Consider the following 17368-nt stretch of genomic DNA (forward strand, 5'->3'; position numbering starts at 1 on the left):
AAATATGAACATGCATAAGGGATCTCGGCAACAAATGACATACCCAACCCATCATCCAATAAAGTCTTTGCAGATTAATACATTAAGCATGTGTGAGTTCAATTATTATTCACCAAAACTGAAGGCTAAAATTGACTTTCAGGTCAGTGGATTTTTTCTCTTTTTTTGTCTTAGAATTTTTCTGAGTTGCAGATTTTATTTAAACATTTTAATTATATTGGAAACCATTTTGTGGCTGTCTTGTAAGCAAAATGGAGCAAGTTGTACAAAGGTGTTCTAAACACCTTTCAGTGCATAAAAAGGATAGATTTTGCATCAGACAAACTTCCTCCTAACATAATGTACAATAGTGGGATTGTGTGAAATGATTACAGATGGGTTCTCCTTATTGGATTTTTACTGTCTGACATTCAGTGTACTACATGTCTGGTGAAATGCCAGTTTATTCAAGAAAGCATTTGTTGTTTCATGATTAATGGAGCAGACATTGATTTTGCTTTTCAAACATTAGTCTAGCTAGAAAATAATCCTAAAATGATGCTGATTTTACTGTATTATGTAAGAGAAATCTCCTCTTCTCTCTGCAGGTGGGGTTGATAGCATCGTATGCACTCTGGGCTATCTCTAGGAGTTTTGGTATTTTTCTTCTCTCCAGAGTCCTAGGTGGAATAAGTAAAGGGAATGTCAGCCTGTCTACTGCTATAATTGCTGACTTGCACTCTCCAAAAGCTAGGAGCAAGGGCATGGTGAGTTACAAATGCTGGCTTGTAAGCGATACTTGTATAGCATTGTAGCAACTGCTAAAGTGTCAGTACACTTCCTGCACTATAATGTTTATCTAACTGAAACTATAGGGTGAATTTTTGGTAGGCAGAATGTTATAATGTTACAGAATGTTATCTGTATCCTGGCTAACTTGCACTTGGGGAAAATATGTGGAGATTTTTAAATTCAACAATAATATCAAGTGCTGATACAGTACTTTTCATTTTCAAAGCACTTTCCACACAATAATCCTCACTAAACTCCTGTGTGGTAGGTAAGCCAGTAGTACTCTTCTTATTTTACAGATTGCGAATTTGAGGCAGAAATAGTAAGAGGCTGTTCTCAGGCTCAAGAGGGATTCAATTGCAAACAGGGTTAGAACTCTGGTGTTCCTGTTTCAATCCTGTACTCAGACAGCAAGTGGTCAGGCCCTAGTTTTTTTTTTTTTTTTTTTTTTTAATGTCTCCTCTTAAAGACACTGGCCTAAATTCTGTGCTAAGTTCCATTGAAGCCAGTGTGTGTGCACAGGGTATAAATCGGCACAGTAGTTAGCCTCCTTCCTCCAGCATTATAGCCCTGTTCTGGTGCACTGATTTAATGCTGAACTGGAGGGAAGACAGCTACCTAATGAGGCACCTTTACTATTTCCTGCACCATCACAGGTTTTTCTTAGAATCCACCAATCCTAATTCTGCCCTGGCCAAAGCCTGCTCACCTTTATCTAACTTGTATCGATAGGGCAGTAGCTGGGAATTGCAAAAGAACCAGGGGGGTGAGAAACAACATCATTGCTACCAAGGTGGTACACATGATGCACTGACATCATCCTACACTGAGCAGCTTTACAATCTAAAAGCACATCCTGGGGCTTTATGGTTTTAGACCCGCTTTGGGTGAATAAGTCCTGAACTGAATGAGCACATGTTTCAACCTCCCCCCCCCCCCATTTTTTTCCTCCACTTTCTTTATTTCAAAGGAGAAAGGAGCCTTAGTAGTGGAAATGATTCCTGGGTGCCCCTTTACCATGCTGAAAAGTGTCATGGCCACTTATTGAATGATAGCCCATTTTATTTTCTGCCCAGTCATGAAAGCTTCAGCTCTGTTGCAGTTATCTCTGCCTTGCCATTCATTGCTATTTGCCACACACTTGCCCCTTCCCTCGAGGTGGTTGTGGATTTTTTTGGCATTTGCTTCATGGATGTTTAGCAAGAGACAGAATAGCTTTAGAACTGACTCTCTGAATTGGATCAAAAGGTGTTTAATTCCATTACCTGCATAATTGATCATGCTTCATGTTGTGTTAGCATTTGGCACAACAATTTAGCTTCTATCAGAGTATGACAGACCTAACAGTTATCAAGTTTTACCAAAAAAAAAAAAATTATTCTTGGTCATGACTAAACCTATGTCTAAAACTTCGTTTACTATATCTCAACAGGCAATGATTGGTGTTGCTTTCTCACTTGGATTTACCGTGGGTCCTATGATTGGAGCTTACCTTGCCATGAAAACAGGGAAAGGAGAAGTCTTCTATCTTCGGTCAGCTTTGCTTGCGCTCATGTTTGCTGTTGCTGACTTAATTTTCATCTTCTTCCTGCTTCCGGAGACACTCCCCAAAGAAAAACGGGTAAAATATGCTGAGAGTGGCTCTGAAAATCCGTATTTCCTATAGGCAAGGGCAGGACTTGAAAATGATTGAAACAGTAGAAATGTATGGGGAGGGAAAGAAACTCTCCAGAACCTGATGGCTCAGGGATTTGGTTCAGTCCTTAGACCAGAAGTTAACCCCACCTATATTGGTGATGACAGAAAGTAGCAATTGTGATTAGCAGTCATGTCCTAGGTACTGCAGTGCATCAAAAATGCTTAGATAGTTACCACTGAATTTCTGTTGGGTATGCTAAACTTCAAATTCTTCAGAAACTGATGGGGCCAATAGACAAGCCCCAGAATACGGTGTCACCCTGAGCTGGCCCAATCTAATTTGAGAATTTCAGACAATATTCTAACTCAATCATGAAAATGCAGTGAAATTTGTTTAAGACATGATTTCTCCAATTAGCCAAAGCAGGCCATAAACTGGTTGTCTAGTCTAAACTAATCAGAATACAGCTGTCAATAACAGTCTGGGTATCTTTTTCTAATTGTCTGTCAATATTTATAATGTGCTCATCATTGTAGTGCCTAAGCACTGTATGAGACTAAAAATACCGTGAATGCTCTACTTGGTGCGGGAAGGATGGAGATTTCTGTGTCTCACTCGGATGAACAAGAACTCCAACTTTGAGTGCATTATTAATTCTCAATTATTGCTGCACCAACATCTGATAGACACTGGGTCAAATTCTCAAAAGCACCTAAATCCCATTTTCAGAAGTGATTTAGGAGCCCGAGTTCTGTAAAGTCTTATTCAAGTTAGAAGTGTAAGGGCCCAGTTTTTGGTTAAAGGTATTTAGGCGCCTAAAGGGGAGTTAGGCATCTAGGTGTTTTTGAAAATCCCACTATGTGTCTATCTGTGTCTTTAGGCACCTAAATACCTTCTGAAAATCTGCCCCCCCAAGTGCCTAAATCACTTCTAAAATGAGTCTTAGGCTTTCAGAAAACAATACCTTACTCTGTGGCATAGGTACTTTTGAAAATTTTACCCAGAATTAGTAATTAGTAATTCCTGCCTCATTCTTTGGCCCAGAAGAGGATTATTATAACTGGCAAGATGAGAAGTCAGCACCTATGGTCCCAGTGGTGCCCCAAATTTTCGGGTGCCCTATGCAGCCGCGTATACTGCATATGCCTGAGGACAGTCCTGAAACAGGTTCCTCTGTAAGTCCCTGGAGACAGAAACTTGTAGCATTCAGCCCTGGGTGTAAGTAGGTAAAACACCATTGATTTTAAGGCTTGCAGCAGGGCTTAATCAGTGTCATTGTCTTTGTCCCTCCCTCTAAGCAGCACCCAGCCCTTTAAACTTACCTCCATTTACAAGGCACTTGTGCAATGAACTCTCTGTCTCTATATTTGGGCATTTAGAATAGCACAGGAAAGTTTGCCTGTGCTATTCCACCATGGCAAAAACTTCAGACCTTCCCTAAATGATGCCAGCAGGGTGTGTCGTGTGAAATGGCTGTTCCTTTATTCCCCCACTATGATTTTTTATGGCCCTTTCATGCATCATGTGGTCTGAAATCCTAGCTAAGGACTTTGACACTTTTTTCCTGTGTACTTTTAAAAATTCAAACTATTCCTTTTGCGTGTTTATGGCAGTCTATTAGGGCTATGGACGCTCTTTGTAGACAGAGATGGTGTGAGAGTTCATTAGCTCAGGTCTGGACAGGGCTTTGAAGATATAAAGCGCGTCGGTATTATTACGCAGGGCTCTTCAATCCACCTTGTGGCTCCCCATGCCTGCCTCATGAAATTATGATTTAGTCCCACCTTAATGCCTTAAAGAAACCTCTCCATTTAGCAATGGTGATTTCATATATTTAATAGTTTTCTCTAATTCTCCCCACTTTGATTTTTAAATCCAAATCCTTTGATGGTGAGACAGTGCACCTCTACTCCGATATAACGCTACCTGATATAACACGAATTTGGATATAACGCGGTAAAGCAGTGCTCCGGGGGGACAGGGCTGCGCGCTCCGGCGGATCAAAGCAAGTTCGATATAACGCGGTTTCACCTATAACGCGGTAAGATTTTTTGGCTCCCGAGGACAGTGTTATATCAGGGTAGAGGTGTAATTGACTCCACAGAACAATCTATTGTGGGATCACAGAAGGCTGTGGCTAAGGTGAGGCATAAGCAGCAAGGGTAGATGAAGTCTTAAAAAGCAGAGATTCCCCTCAGTGAAAAATTAGCAGATAAAAAATACAGACCATATTAGCACAATGTTTCTAGAAAGGATCTTTTTTCCTCATGGTTTCCCAGTAGGTGTCAGTGGCTGGTTAAAAGGGCTGCAAATGCAAACAATAAAGCAGTCACTTATATGCTACACATTGGGTTGTTTGTGTGATACAGATCATGTATCCAATTGCACATGTTGCCTGTATTTCAATAGCCCTAGGGGACCTGATCTTTGGGGCTTCTAGGTGCTAGTGTAATGCAAACAAATAATAATATATGCCTTATAAATATGCAAGGCCAGTGGAGCCCCTCTGGACAACAGGAAAGTGAAGATTGGTGAATGGAACAGAGGCAAACTTGTCCTGCCCATTCTTAATCACAAAACTAACAGGTAAAGTAAAAGAGGAGAAATGCTGTTATCTGCTGGTTATTTTTATTTGGCCCCTGACACTTATCCTGGCTTCAGGGTGAAATGGGAATAAGCTAACCAATAGCCAAAATCAGTCTATAGGTGCTTGGAGTAAAATTGTGCACACAAACCCCTTGTTCGTATGTGTGTATCTGGTAGACATGCCATTAGCTGATTGCAGAGTTTGTGTATGCACCTGTGTATGGAGAACATTTGCTCATGTGGCCTATGGTGTCAAGTCTGGCTAGAGGTAAAACCTTGCATTCTGCTTTCTGTGAAAGGTTTTGGTATTTCTTGTTTTTTTGGTTTTTGTTAGAAATGTTCCGCTTTTGGCTACCAAGGGCCAGTTTTGAAGCACATTTACATGCATTCAAAACATTAGGATTGTTGGCAGTGGGTTGTGCAAACCTAATTCATCCTGCTCCAGTTCTTCAAGCTAGCCACAGTTGTCTCTCTCTTCTTAGGTATCCTCCATGAGGTGTGGATTTCAGGCAGGGAGTGACTTGCTTAGTCCACTGGCTTTGTTTCAGTTCTCTGCAGTCACCAGAGGAAAGAACTCACCTTCGAGGGAGAGTAAGTGCGGCTTGTTTTTTCACATTATGCCATATGTGTTCCCTTGATGTGGCGGTGATTTCTAAATACACTTTTTCTCCCTTTTGACCATTTCAGAAGCAACTCCCACCCTCAATCTTTCAGACCCACATTAACTATTTACAAAATGGGAGTTGCAAGCTGCATTGGGTGTTGACCAGGGCTTTGTTATCTCCAAGGAATGGCTTTGAGGTTTTATGTCAGGGGTCTGGAGCCACTCTCCTTTCCATCGTTCCTTCTCTGTTCTGCGTGGGCATTAGCTGCAGCTGTAGGTACATCACAGCAAATTTAATGACCTAAAGAGACAGATCAAGCCATGAGTTGGGTAACCTGGATTCCAGTGCCAGGCTGGAAACCAGGAATGCCAGATCCTGAGGCATAGGCGCAGACTCGGTTGGCCTTGGAGCACCCATGGAAAAAAATAGTGGGTGCTCAGCACCCACCAGCCACTGCTCTTCGGCCACACTGCCAAACAGCTGTTTGGCAGCTCAGGGAGGGGCTTGGGGGAGACTGGTGGGCGGGGGCCTCAGGGAGGGGGTAGAGCATGGGGGGGGAGGGGGCGTGGCAAGGGCAGGAAGAGGCGGGTGAGGGCGGGGCCTCGGGGGGAAGAGGCAGAGTCAGGTTGGAGTACTCCTAGGAAAAAACTAGAAGTCAGCACTTATGTCCTGAGGCATTTTTCTCTAACTTCAGATGGAATTTTCATTTCAAACTTCCCCTCTCAAAGTTTGGGGATGTTCAGACACAGGGCTTTGGCTGGGCCTTTCTCTGAGTAAAGGTGTTTGGAATTTGCCAGTCATACCAGTGAGTTAATCTGTCCTTCCAACTAATGTAATGGTGCAAAGGAATAGTGTTAGACACATGAAACACATCTTATTCTTAACTGTGTAGCATATAATCATATAAACCATCTCCATCTACTTCTGTAAAGCATAGGACACTTCCTTTTTCAAGGCCAATTACAAACCACTACACTCTATAATTGACCACTTCCACTGATGCCCAAGAGATAGACCAACAACATTTGCATTCATATTCATCCTATAAAACAAAGGTATTCAATTAAAGAAAATATTGAGGGCTAAATGTTGGGGGTAGTGGAGGGAAAGTCTTTACCCATTGGCTTCCTTCCAGTAGGAAGAGAACCTTAATGATATGACTGAGTGTTCACTTCCTTGGAAGTTATTGCTCTTATTTTTCACTTTAATCCCTGAGGGCTGGTCTACACTACCACTTAAATTGATGTAATTTATACGTTGCTCAGGGGTGTGAAAACAACACCCCCATGAGCAATGTAAGGTACATTGATTTAACGCGGTGTCCACATAGTGTGATGTCACTGGGAGGCGCTCTCCTGCCGACATAGCTTCCGCCTTGTGCAGAGGTGGAATAATTATGCTGACGGGGGAGCGCTCTCTCGTTGGCATAGTGCGTCTTCACCAGACACGCTACAGCAGTGCAGTTGCACCTATGTAGCACAGTAGTGTAGACTTGCCCTTATATTCTAGTCACAGAAATGGGGCCAGAATCTAATCTGTGGTGTGTGGCATGTGGCTATTTAATATAAGCATCGGAGATAAGTCCTGGCCCTTTTTTATTTAAGTGGTACTGAATGTTGCTTTTTTTAAAATGGTACTTATGGTGTAGTGTCTCCTTCTCTCTTTTTTTTTATTTAGACCTTCAGAATCTCAAGGTCCTGGGCCTAGTTTATTTCCTTTATCTCTTCCTGTTTTCTGGTCTTGAATACACATTGAGTTTTCTCACCCATCAACGATTCCAGTTCAGCAGGTACAGTGTGCTTAGAAGAGATGTGCTGTGTACTCTCTAGCGTTTCTTTGTTCATTGTTTTCCCAAGAGACCCTCTCAAGGCTTCTCCTAATTTTCAAGGGTGCCTTTTAATGATGAGCGTTAACATGCTACAAAACTGCATTCTGTTACAAATTGATTTTTAATGCTCCAAATTTTCTCTTTATAAGCCAGGAAGAATAGTTGAAATACCGACACATCAATCAGGAAAGCAAATACTCTGAAATTATAATTAAAAATTTAAAGAAAAATTGATGTGCAGAGATGGAATCAAAACAAATGGAAAATGTACAGTGAATTTGTGCTTAACTGGCCTGGCAGTATTGATTCATGTAAAACTACCCAAAGAGCTTTTCTGTGTCAGCATGTATCTTGAGGCTTAAATAAAGCAGAATGGATACTGGGTTTAGCTATGTGATTATATTTGCTCAGCAGAGTTCTGTATTATATACAGTCTGAAAACCCTTATGTAATGCAACTTCTGGTTTGCTGAATTCCTTTAATCAAACCCTGTTGTACTCTTTCATATTATTATTCTCTTATTGAAAGCAGTTTAATTGCTGGCTTGTAGAGAAGTCCCAACTTGGGACCAGATCTTGCAGCATTTACTCCTGTGAGTAGTCCTTATCCCTGGTTGGTTTTGTTTCTGGATATTCTTTCTATTCCTGTCTTTCCCTTCTCATAATATGATTTACAAAGATCTTTGTATGTCACTGGAAGCCTTTTCCTTTGTGATAATCCTGCTGCTTCTGCGCAATTCATTCAGTGACATAACAACTATCTGCTGTTTGGATATGTCACTCTTATGACCATGATCATGACTGTGTTAAGACATCCTTGAATGAACTGGCCAGGAGGACAGGCTAGTTATATAGGTAAGAGTTGATACAATCAAAATACTTTGGTAACCAATAGTGATGAGAGAGGAATAGCCCAGGAATTATGTTTTGCCCAAATAAAGACCCCTTTATTGCCATGTGGACACCTAAAATATCCATCTCTTTCATTTAGGAAATAGTAATCTAGATCCCAGGGGAAGACTGTGTGCGAGCGTTAGCCATGTATAATTTGTGCTTCCCCCTCTCTCCAACCCCTTCTAGTATGCAGCAGGGCAAGATGTTTTTCTTTATTGGGATGACTATGGCTGTGATCCAGGGAGGCTACACTCGCCGAATCAGACCAGGATGTGAAATCAAAGCCGTAAAAAGGGTATATTTCTCTTTTAAACATATATTATTTGTATTTATTCCATTTCCTCTCGACTCTGACATGCTACTTTTTAATTAATAAAGCAACCAGAAGGCATTTTATGATGTAACTGTACTGGGGATTAAAATCAGAGGGATGGAGTGAGTTTTGTTTTGACTTCATCAGTACATCTAAGTGACTTCTTTAGGTCATTTCCTAACGCTTCTAATTGAATGGGCATATTTTGTCTATTAACACTGTAGTGACATTTTTCAAGCAGACAAAACATTAAAACATACAAACCATCTCCCACAATACTGTGGCTTCTTTCCCTCTAATGTATTATTTAAAATTTCTGTAATCTAAGTTCTTCATAGCTGCTGACACTTCTGAGAGTTAGCCCAGTTCACACACAGGCTCAAGTGAGGAGTATATTTTTCCAGTGATTTCTGGTGTGGTTTAGTGGTGGAACACAGGACTCAGAGGCAAGAACTCCTGAATTGTAATCCCATCTCTGACTGCCTTTCTGGCACTGGGTAAATCATTTTAAGGGATGCTATCCATTTTGAAATCTAGTCAGTTTCCTTCAGTCATGGTTAACTCTAGTAACTCGGACGTGAATCTGGGTCAGTGTTGTGGGTGTGGTTCCTCTTTAGCAGAGTGAAAACAGCAATTCAGCTAGGCTTGAATTGTAAAAATGTGAGAGAGTTGGGGGAAAATTAAAGCGCTCCTTTGTGAATCACATGGTGGAACCTGGCTCTGATATTGTGCTTTCAAATAGGAAGGGGGGAGAGCACAACATGGGAGCAGAGATCTACTGCACAGCAGGAAGAGGAGAATCTTGTCCTGTTTCTTTTTACCTTGGGGTGGTTGGTGTTCATTGAACTCTAAGGATCTTCTTCCCCTGCACCATGGTGACTAACCCTCCAGTTGATGAGGGGCGGATGCAGCATCTCCTAGCATCCATCAGCACTACCAGGAGAAGGGGGGACAAAATGCTCCTATTGCTCTATTCTACACAAGTTTCGTTCCCAGTTCTGCCAATCTTATCTGGGCATTCTCTACCTCTGCATCCTCAGTGACGCAATCGCCACTTCCCCAACATCTAACAGGAAATAAATCTCCCATGAGTAAAAGCAACAGATCAATCTAGAAAGGGAAACTTGGCAACATGGGAACTGTCTCCTTAACTTAAATATATCCCCTCTCAGCAGCAGCGCAGTGCCAAGAAACCTAGGATTAGGCTTTTATGATGAATATGGCTTTAGATGTAATAGAGACACACTCATTTTGCATTTTTTTTTTTTTTAGGCTATAATGCTGCTGATTCCAGCTTTCTTGTTAATTGGATGGGCTGGTAATGTGACGGTGCTGAGTGCTGGACTGTTGCTCTATTCTTTCGGTGAGCTATTCAAATAGTTCCCAATAGGCATTGAAGCATGGCAAATCAACTTCATAGATTTCCTCACCCTGTTTAATAAAGATGTACTTCAGGCTTCATGGAATAGGTAATAAAAGTTGACTTTCTTGCTTATAAAACCTGGAAGGAATCGCAGGGTTATTCTGATGCTAATTGTATCCCTAGAAGTTGTCATGGTGATGTTTGTAAATGTCACCAGCACTCATCTTGTCTCAGCTGACTGGGGAGCATTTCAGATTCTTTTTCTCTCCCAGACCTAGAGACAACTTGTACATTAAATAAAAATACCCCAGCTTAGTAAAAGGCAGGCAGCTTTGCTTTTCAGAACTGCGACAGCTGCTTTATTCATTACACTTTGGAGGCTGGGCAGAGGAGAGCTGCATAACTGTCTGTCAGAGCAGGAAAGAGAAGTGCTGTATATAAACACTCTGATTTATGCTACAACACAGTCAAGGGAGGGCTTAGTCAACAGTATAATTTTCTGCTCTCCTGCCTTGCTAACCACAGGCGGGGAAGGGTGGGACAACTCAATCTGTCATTTATGAAGAAAAGTACGGAAGTGTGTGCGCACGGACATATGTATGTTTAAAAGGAATTTTTTTTTGCACATTTAGGCCTTCATTCAGGAAAGCAATTAAGCATGAGCTTAAGTCCGTCCCTATTTGGAAAAGCACGTAAGCGCATGCTTGACTTCAGTGGGACTTAAGCACCTTAAATCTTTTCTTGGACAGGCACCATAAGATGTTCCCAAAAGAGTTAACATTATTACAACAACAGGATATTCTCTTTTGAGTGGCAGAGATACATTTGATAATGGGTACAAAATTTTAAATCCCTGAATTAAAAACAAAAGGTTTCCTGTTTTAGGAAGAGTCTGTTTGACAGCTTGCTTGTCTAGGGACAAGTGTATGTGAAAAATTAACAAATCATTCAGACTCACTGGAGGATGCCTAGCTCCTGCCATCTGATTGTCCTTTCCTTGCTGGGAAGTATTTTGTATGCCACAGCTCTTCCTTGTTGGGAGAAACATGGTCTGTTTCAGTAAGAGGGCAGTTCTCATTGTTAGATCTTGGCTGTTGTGTTGAGTTGGGCTCTGTGAGCTAGCATATTTTCTCACTAGACTTGGCATCTGCATACTGCATTGTAGAACAATATGGTTGCTTTTATCTACTTTATCCACAAGTACTATACACTTATGTGTCTCAGAGGACTCTTCATGATTCCACACATGGCCATCTCACTGAGCATGTGATGTATGAAAGATTCCCTCTCCCACTACACCTGACAAGATGATAGAGATCTGGAAAACTACTAGTTAGCTGAATAGACTGTAACTGTGACCTTTATGCCCCTTCCCTCTAGGGCTCTCAGGAAGAAAGGCTGTAATGTAAAACAGCTGCTGAATGCTCATAGCCTTTATGGCTGCAAGAGTTGTTTGTGTAGGTTGGCTTTGTGGGGGTGTTTTTGTTATTAAACTGAATGAAACCTTATGATTCATTGTTGGAATAATGCCCTAGGACTCCACATTTTTCTGTGCAGTAGTAACCAGAAGATGCTGCATTTCTGGCTATCGCTATCCTTGCTGCTTTGGGCTCTCTGTTTTTTAGTGCTATTCTAACCTACTCTTCCCTCTTTTCCAGCCGCTGCCATTGTTGTTCCTTGTTTGTCAGCAGTGGTGTCAGGCCATGGTAAGTGGCTCTTTACTTGTTTGAGGGGCAGCACTTGTCTGTACAAAGCTAACTTTAACTGAAACTGCAAATACAAAATCCAGTTCCACTTAACACCCATTTGCTGCTACAGCAATATGCATTTAGTGCTGGAACCTGGACTTTCAGAACGGACATGGGGTTACACGAGTTAGATTTATAATGTACCAAAAGCCTGTCCTCAGCTCTAAGTGCATTTGACAAAAGCTAAAAATACTATCAATTAAAAGTAAAGGCATTAGCTAATCCATCCCCACAAGCCATACTGCTCTCTCTACTTGAAGTGACAAAGGCATGAATAGCAGTAGCAAGGTTACAAACTCCTGGGGGGGAGGGCGGGAGTGAAAGCCTTTCTAGACACTGATGCTCTGTGACAATTTAACTGCAGCTGGGGATTCAACAATCCGGGTACCCTCAAATGCAGTAACAGGTGGGACAATCAAGTAAGACGGACTCCATACCTTCTGGTTGCTTCCTTCAACCTGCCAGCATTACCTTGGTCTTATCAGGCTTGAACATCAGCTAGCTAGCTCTCATCCATGCCCTGTTCCCTCTCAGACACTGGTGCAGGTATTTGACAGCCCTGGTTTGGTCAGGTGAGATAGAGATACAAACCTAGCTATCAAATGGCATGCTGGAAGTGCCTCTGCCTGTACCACCCTGCAGGCCCCTCGTACTCATTGCATAGAGAGGATACTAGATGGAACACTATGGAACTCCACATGGCAGAACCCTCAAGCAGGAAGAGAAAATGCCCAACACTGGGAACTCTGGAAACAGTCAGCAAGGAAGGAACAAAGTCACCTGAGAGCAAGTCGTGAGCAGTGGTGTCAGATCTAACACTCCTGGCATCTTCATCCATTGCAAGGAGATCATCTACCAACATCACTATTGCAGTCTCTTCTGCGTACCCAGGCTTGTACCCAAATTGATAGGGTTAAAGAAACCTGAGGCATCTAGGTTCCCGCAGAGTTCACTCACCACCACCTTCTCTCTAATCCTAACCCAAAATAGAAGATGAGGAAGAGGACAATTGATTGTTGGTTTCTTGAACTAAGGCTGCACAAAAGCCTCCTTAAGGAGGGCAGGTTGCTGATCTCTCTAAAGAGAAGCACTGACCATCTCTGCTGGCAGTGGAACCAGTTCTTTTGCACTGGTTTGATCAGCAAGGAAAAACATGGGTCCAGAGCACTGGTTGTTACATAATGCACAAAATACACAAAGAAACCATAGCTGCTGAAGACTGACCCCTTCGTTCCATTACAGCCTCCAGTATTAGTAATGGTTGCTTAGGGATAATAATAAGACAGAAAATGCTGTTTCTTATTATAATGACGTGATGCTGTTTATACTCATATCTGTGTATCATTAACCTTTCTTTTTAAAACCTATAGTTTCTCTACCTAAATCTGGTAAAAAGAAAGAGGATGTAAAAATTCATTCTCTAACAAGGAGAACGTGAAGCCTTCCTGCAATTCAGTGAAGAGCAGTATTCGCTTCTGTGAGGTTCTCTGTGCAATGTAATGCTGTTTTGGCATTGAGCTGCAGCATGTGAAAGCACTCACAGCAAGAGCTATTCGTTATATTTTCCCAACGAAGAAGTCATGTTCAGCAACCACTGTCACCTCCTCAGTGGAGAGGAAAAACTCCTAAGGAAGCAGAGTGCTTAGTGGATGGGGAGTGAGTGAGCTGTGAGTGGTATAAAACAGCAAATCGGACATGCACAGAAACCAGGATTCAAGTGCAAGGGGGGGAAAAAGGTCTTGTTCAAAGAACTAACTAATTGGTGTGGCACTTTTCCTTGCACAGGCTCAGCCAGCCAGAAGGGAACAGTAATGGGAATTCTGAGGAGCCTGGGGGCCCTAGCAAGAGCTCTGGGACCAATCTTGTCAGCAGCAGGTAAGCGGTGCACGATCCTGCACCCCCCCAGCAATATAAAATGTAATTCTCTGGCTCCTTCAGCCTGGCAACCATTAGAAAGTTCCAGGGAAGGGGCCATAGGGAGAAACAGGTGGGACGTGGCAATGGGAATGTAGACATGATTGAGTAGTAAATTGCATGTCTTTGCCGAACATTCCTAACTGTTGCAAGTTAAGGGATAAGTTATACCCTCATGGGGGTCTCCCATTGACTTCAACAGGAAGCGCACACACATGGATCAAGGTACTCGAGACAGACTTTTAACGGCACTGCTGACCCGAGCTGCCAGGATCCCTTTTCAACCGGGCATTCCGGTTGAAAAACCAGATGTCTGGCAACCCTAAGCTCAGCTGACCAAAGGTCGGGCTGTGCAGTGCAGACACTTGAGGTGGAGCCTGGGCTCTGAAACCCAACGAGGGGAGAGGGTCGTAGGGTTCCCATATTTCAGGTTCCCCAAAAGAAACCCAGACATATGGTAACCTTAGTCGCAGAGCCTGGGTCCTGCCCGAGCAAGTCTGTCAACACTGCTACTCCTAGCCCCACCGAGCAAGCCGCATGAGCCAGAGTCAGTTGAGCTGTGGTTTGAGTCTCGCTGCTGTGGATGTTTTTGTTTCTTTGCTTACAGCTGCAGTGTCAATGTCCAGGGAGGTCTAACAGGCCCAGAGTAGGAGGCAGAGGCGCCTTGGGTCTAAGCCTGGCTCTGACAGATTCCGCCCAGCCAGTGTTTAAATGCACAGAAAAGTTTTTTTTTATGTAAAGTATGTCCTGAAGCCCATTAGTATGTTTCAGAACGGAACCCTGCGCTGTAGTGGATCTAGCAAAGTAAACCAGGGACTAAGCCCTGGAGTCAGAAATGGACTTGGGCACCTAAGTGTAAGTCCCAGTTTTAGGCTCCACTGTGATTCACAAAACTGCTGCTGCACCTTGTAGGCACCTCAGTTTGTGCAGTAAAAAGTTCCCTTGGTGCTTATGTTTTTGCTGCTGGGCCTGCACAATCACTGCATCCGAAGAAGTGGGTTGTAGCCCACGAAAGCTTATGCTCTAATAAATTTGTTAGTCTCTAAGGTGCCACAAGTACTCCTGTTATTTTTGCTTCCTTCTAGGCATAGACTGGGGCCACATCTGGGAATAGAAATTATATGGCGGGCCATGAATGCTCAAAAAATTGGGGTTGGGGTGCGGGAGGGGGTGAGAGCCCTGGTTGGGGGTGTGGGCTCTGGGGTAGGGCCAGAAATGAGGAGTTCAGGGTGCAGCAGAGGGGCTCCAGGCTGGGGTGGGGGTGGGGAGTGGGGAGGGCTCTGGCTGGGGTGCAGACTCTAGGGTGGGGCTGAGGATGAGGGGTTTGGAGTGCAGGCGGGTGCTTCAGGCTGGGATCAAGGGGTTCAGAGGGCGGGAGGGGGATCAGGGCTGGTGTGTGGGAGAGAGGCTCAGGGATGCAGGCTCTGGGCGGAACTTACCTCAAGTGGCTCATTGAAGCAGCAGCTCACCTTCTCTGGCTCCTACGTGGAGGCCTGCCCTGTCCGCAGACGCAGCCCCTCCAGCTCCCATTGTCTGCGGTTTCTGGCCAATGCAAGCTGCGGGGGCGGCGTACAGTCCCCTGGCTGCCCCTACGCGTAGGAGCCGGATGGGGGCCATGCCACTGTTTCCGGGACCTGCGTGGAGTGGCCCCCGCCCCTGCTCCCCAGCTGGAGTTCCGGAGCTGGGCAAGCCCCAGACCCTGCTCCCCAACGGGAGCTCGAGGGCTGGATTAAACCAGCTGGCAGGCCAGATCTGGCCCGCGGGCGGTAGTTTGCCCATCCCTGGCCTAGTACCTGCCTAAGCCCCAGAGCCAGTCAGGCATTGGCTACATGTTCCTCTGCCTAACACACTGACAAGGTCAAGTCGGGTAGGTGTTCTCAGAGCAGGCGCCTTCGCGTGAATCAGCCAGGGAAGGCAGGGAGTAGGCAGGCTGTCCTCATAACATTTAGCTCATCTGGGATGTTGGAGACCCCCTACTAGTTCAATTCCCCCTTTTACCTGATTTGAACAGGGCTCTGCCACCTCTCAGGTGAGTGCTCTAACCACTGGGCTATGGGATTGTCTGATACAGGTCTCCCTCACCCTCGCCTGTTGAAGCCGTTGCACTGTGGATAAATAATTACATTAATTGAGCATGCAAGAGAGAGCGAGCATATGAGCACGCAAGCATAAGAATGATTATGTAGCCTCAGAGTCCACCCAGGCTCCGGCCTCTTTAATTATATGTACACAATGGAACTGCTTCAGCAGGAGAGAATCAGGGAGCGCACATCCTAAGCACTGGGCTAAAAGGTTTGAGGTCTCTTCCCCCTCCCTCCCCCCCCCTCCACTCCAGCTTCTTGCAGAAAACACCTGAGGGAGAAGAGGGTTCACAACTGAGAATCACAAACAGACATAGATACCTAGGTCCCTCACAGGGGTGGAGTTTAGCTTCTCCGCCTCCCCAATCAGCATCTCCTATTGGCTAGCTTAGGCAGCTCCCTACCTGGCATGCTGGTGCAAGTGACTCATAGTCTGTAATGCCTGTCTCTTCCCACTCATTGTATAGGGAGCCAAAGGGCCTAGCACAGCTTTGTGGAATGCCATGTGACTTTCTACCTGCCTCAACTTTAGGCCTTGTGACATTTAATACTTAGTCCTTCCAGGAGTGCCAGGGCCTGGACTAGATGACCTCTCGAGGGCTGAAAGAATAAGATATGGAAAAGCAGTGAGGCCACAGATATTGATTACTATAAGTAATTAGGCTGGTGCTTGACTAAGAAAGCATCCTGTGTAGAGCACCTCAGTTGACAGCAGCACTTAGCAAATAGCAGACAGGCTAATTATTTGAATGGTACGGCTCCAAATTTCTTAAGTGTCTCAACTGCGTACTTCCATTTTCTTCCACTGAGAAACATTGTCATATCTGTCAAAGCCCGAAGGGAAGGGCAGAGATGTGACTGGGGCAAGGATAGCTGTGCTATGCTACTAATCGGGCAGTGTTCAAAAACCCCTCCCCCCCCTCCCCCCCGGCCATGTTCAGGTTTTTCCTTGGGAGGACAGGGGCCTTGGGAGAGTAGGGAGGAGGAAATCAGTCAGTTCTGGCTAGATCCATATTTACCATTTGATACCAGGAAGGTAGAAGATTTAATACGTACTTGATCTCAGCTTAAAACTTAGGTAGTATTGTAAAGGCTTGAAGTGGAGGCAATTTAGTTGCTGTGGTGAGAAGGGGATAGCAGGAACAAGTGGTGGAGGATGGGATTCGGATGCAGGTACAAATATGGACTGCGTATAGTGAAGGGAAGAAACGAGTTTAGGAGCAGATGCTCGTTCGGAAGAAGCTGACAGCAGCAGCTTGCATGTGTGGATCCTGCTTCTCTCACATGGGCCCCCTGCTCCTGCCGTTGCTGTCATTCTGCACCCCTCTCACGCTCTTCCTGATGTCTTGCTGCTGGCTGTCTGCCAGCCCCAAGTCCTGCTAAGTACAGCAGGAGTGGCGGCAGCTCTGACTGTGGAATTGAACAGTTTGGAACTGAGTTAACTAATTGGCTTCCAGTGAAATCTAAACAAGGCAAAGTAAGGGAGGGTGGGTAGAGTAACAGCAGAACAATTGTCTGTGGCTGTAGAAAGTGAAAAGAATCTACCTAATTTTAAAATTTACCTTTTGAAAATCATTGTCTAGCTAGTGTAATCTAGTTACATAAGAACAGCCACCCAGGGTCAGAC

General features: G+C 44.2%; 1 protein-coding gene across 1 annotated transcript in view; it reads left to right on the plus strand.

Moving 5' to 3' along the window:
- The window catches only part of MFSD10 (major facilitator superfamily domain containing 10), a 31231-nt gene that overhangs the window by 13263 nt on the left and 600 nt on the right, over nt 1-17368 (plus strand). The window contains exons 5-12 of the mRNA XM_065405620.1: nt 588-746; nt 2204-2392; nt 5479-5587; nt 7279-7390; nt 8509-8617; nt 9908-9998; nt 11657-11704; nt 13532-13621. Coding sequence (XP_065261692.1) covers nt 588-746; nt 2204-2392; nt 5479-5587; nt 7279-7390; nt 8509-8617; nt 9908-9998; nt 11657-11704; nt 13532-13621 — 907 coding nt within the window. The remainder of the gene's footprint in view (nt 1-587; nt 747-2203; nt 2393-5478; nt 5588-7278; nt 7391-8508; nt 8618-9907; nt 9999-11656; nt 11705-13531; nt 13622-17368) is intronic.

The sequence above is a fragment of the Emys orbicularis genome, chromosome 5, assembly GCF_028017835.1.
Source record: "Emys orbicularis isolate rEmyOrb1 chromosome 5, rEmyOrb1.hap1, whole genome shotgun sequence".
Lineage (NCBI taxonomy): Eukaryota > Metazoa > Chordata > Testudines > Emydidae > Emys > Emys orbicularis.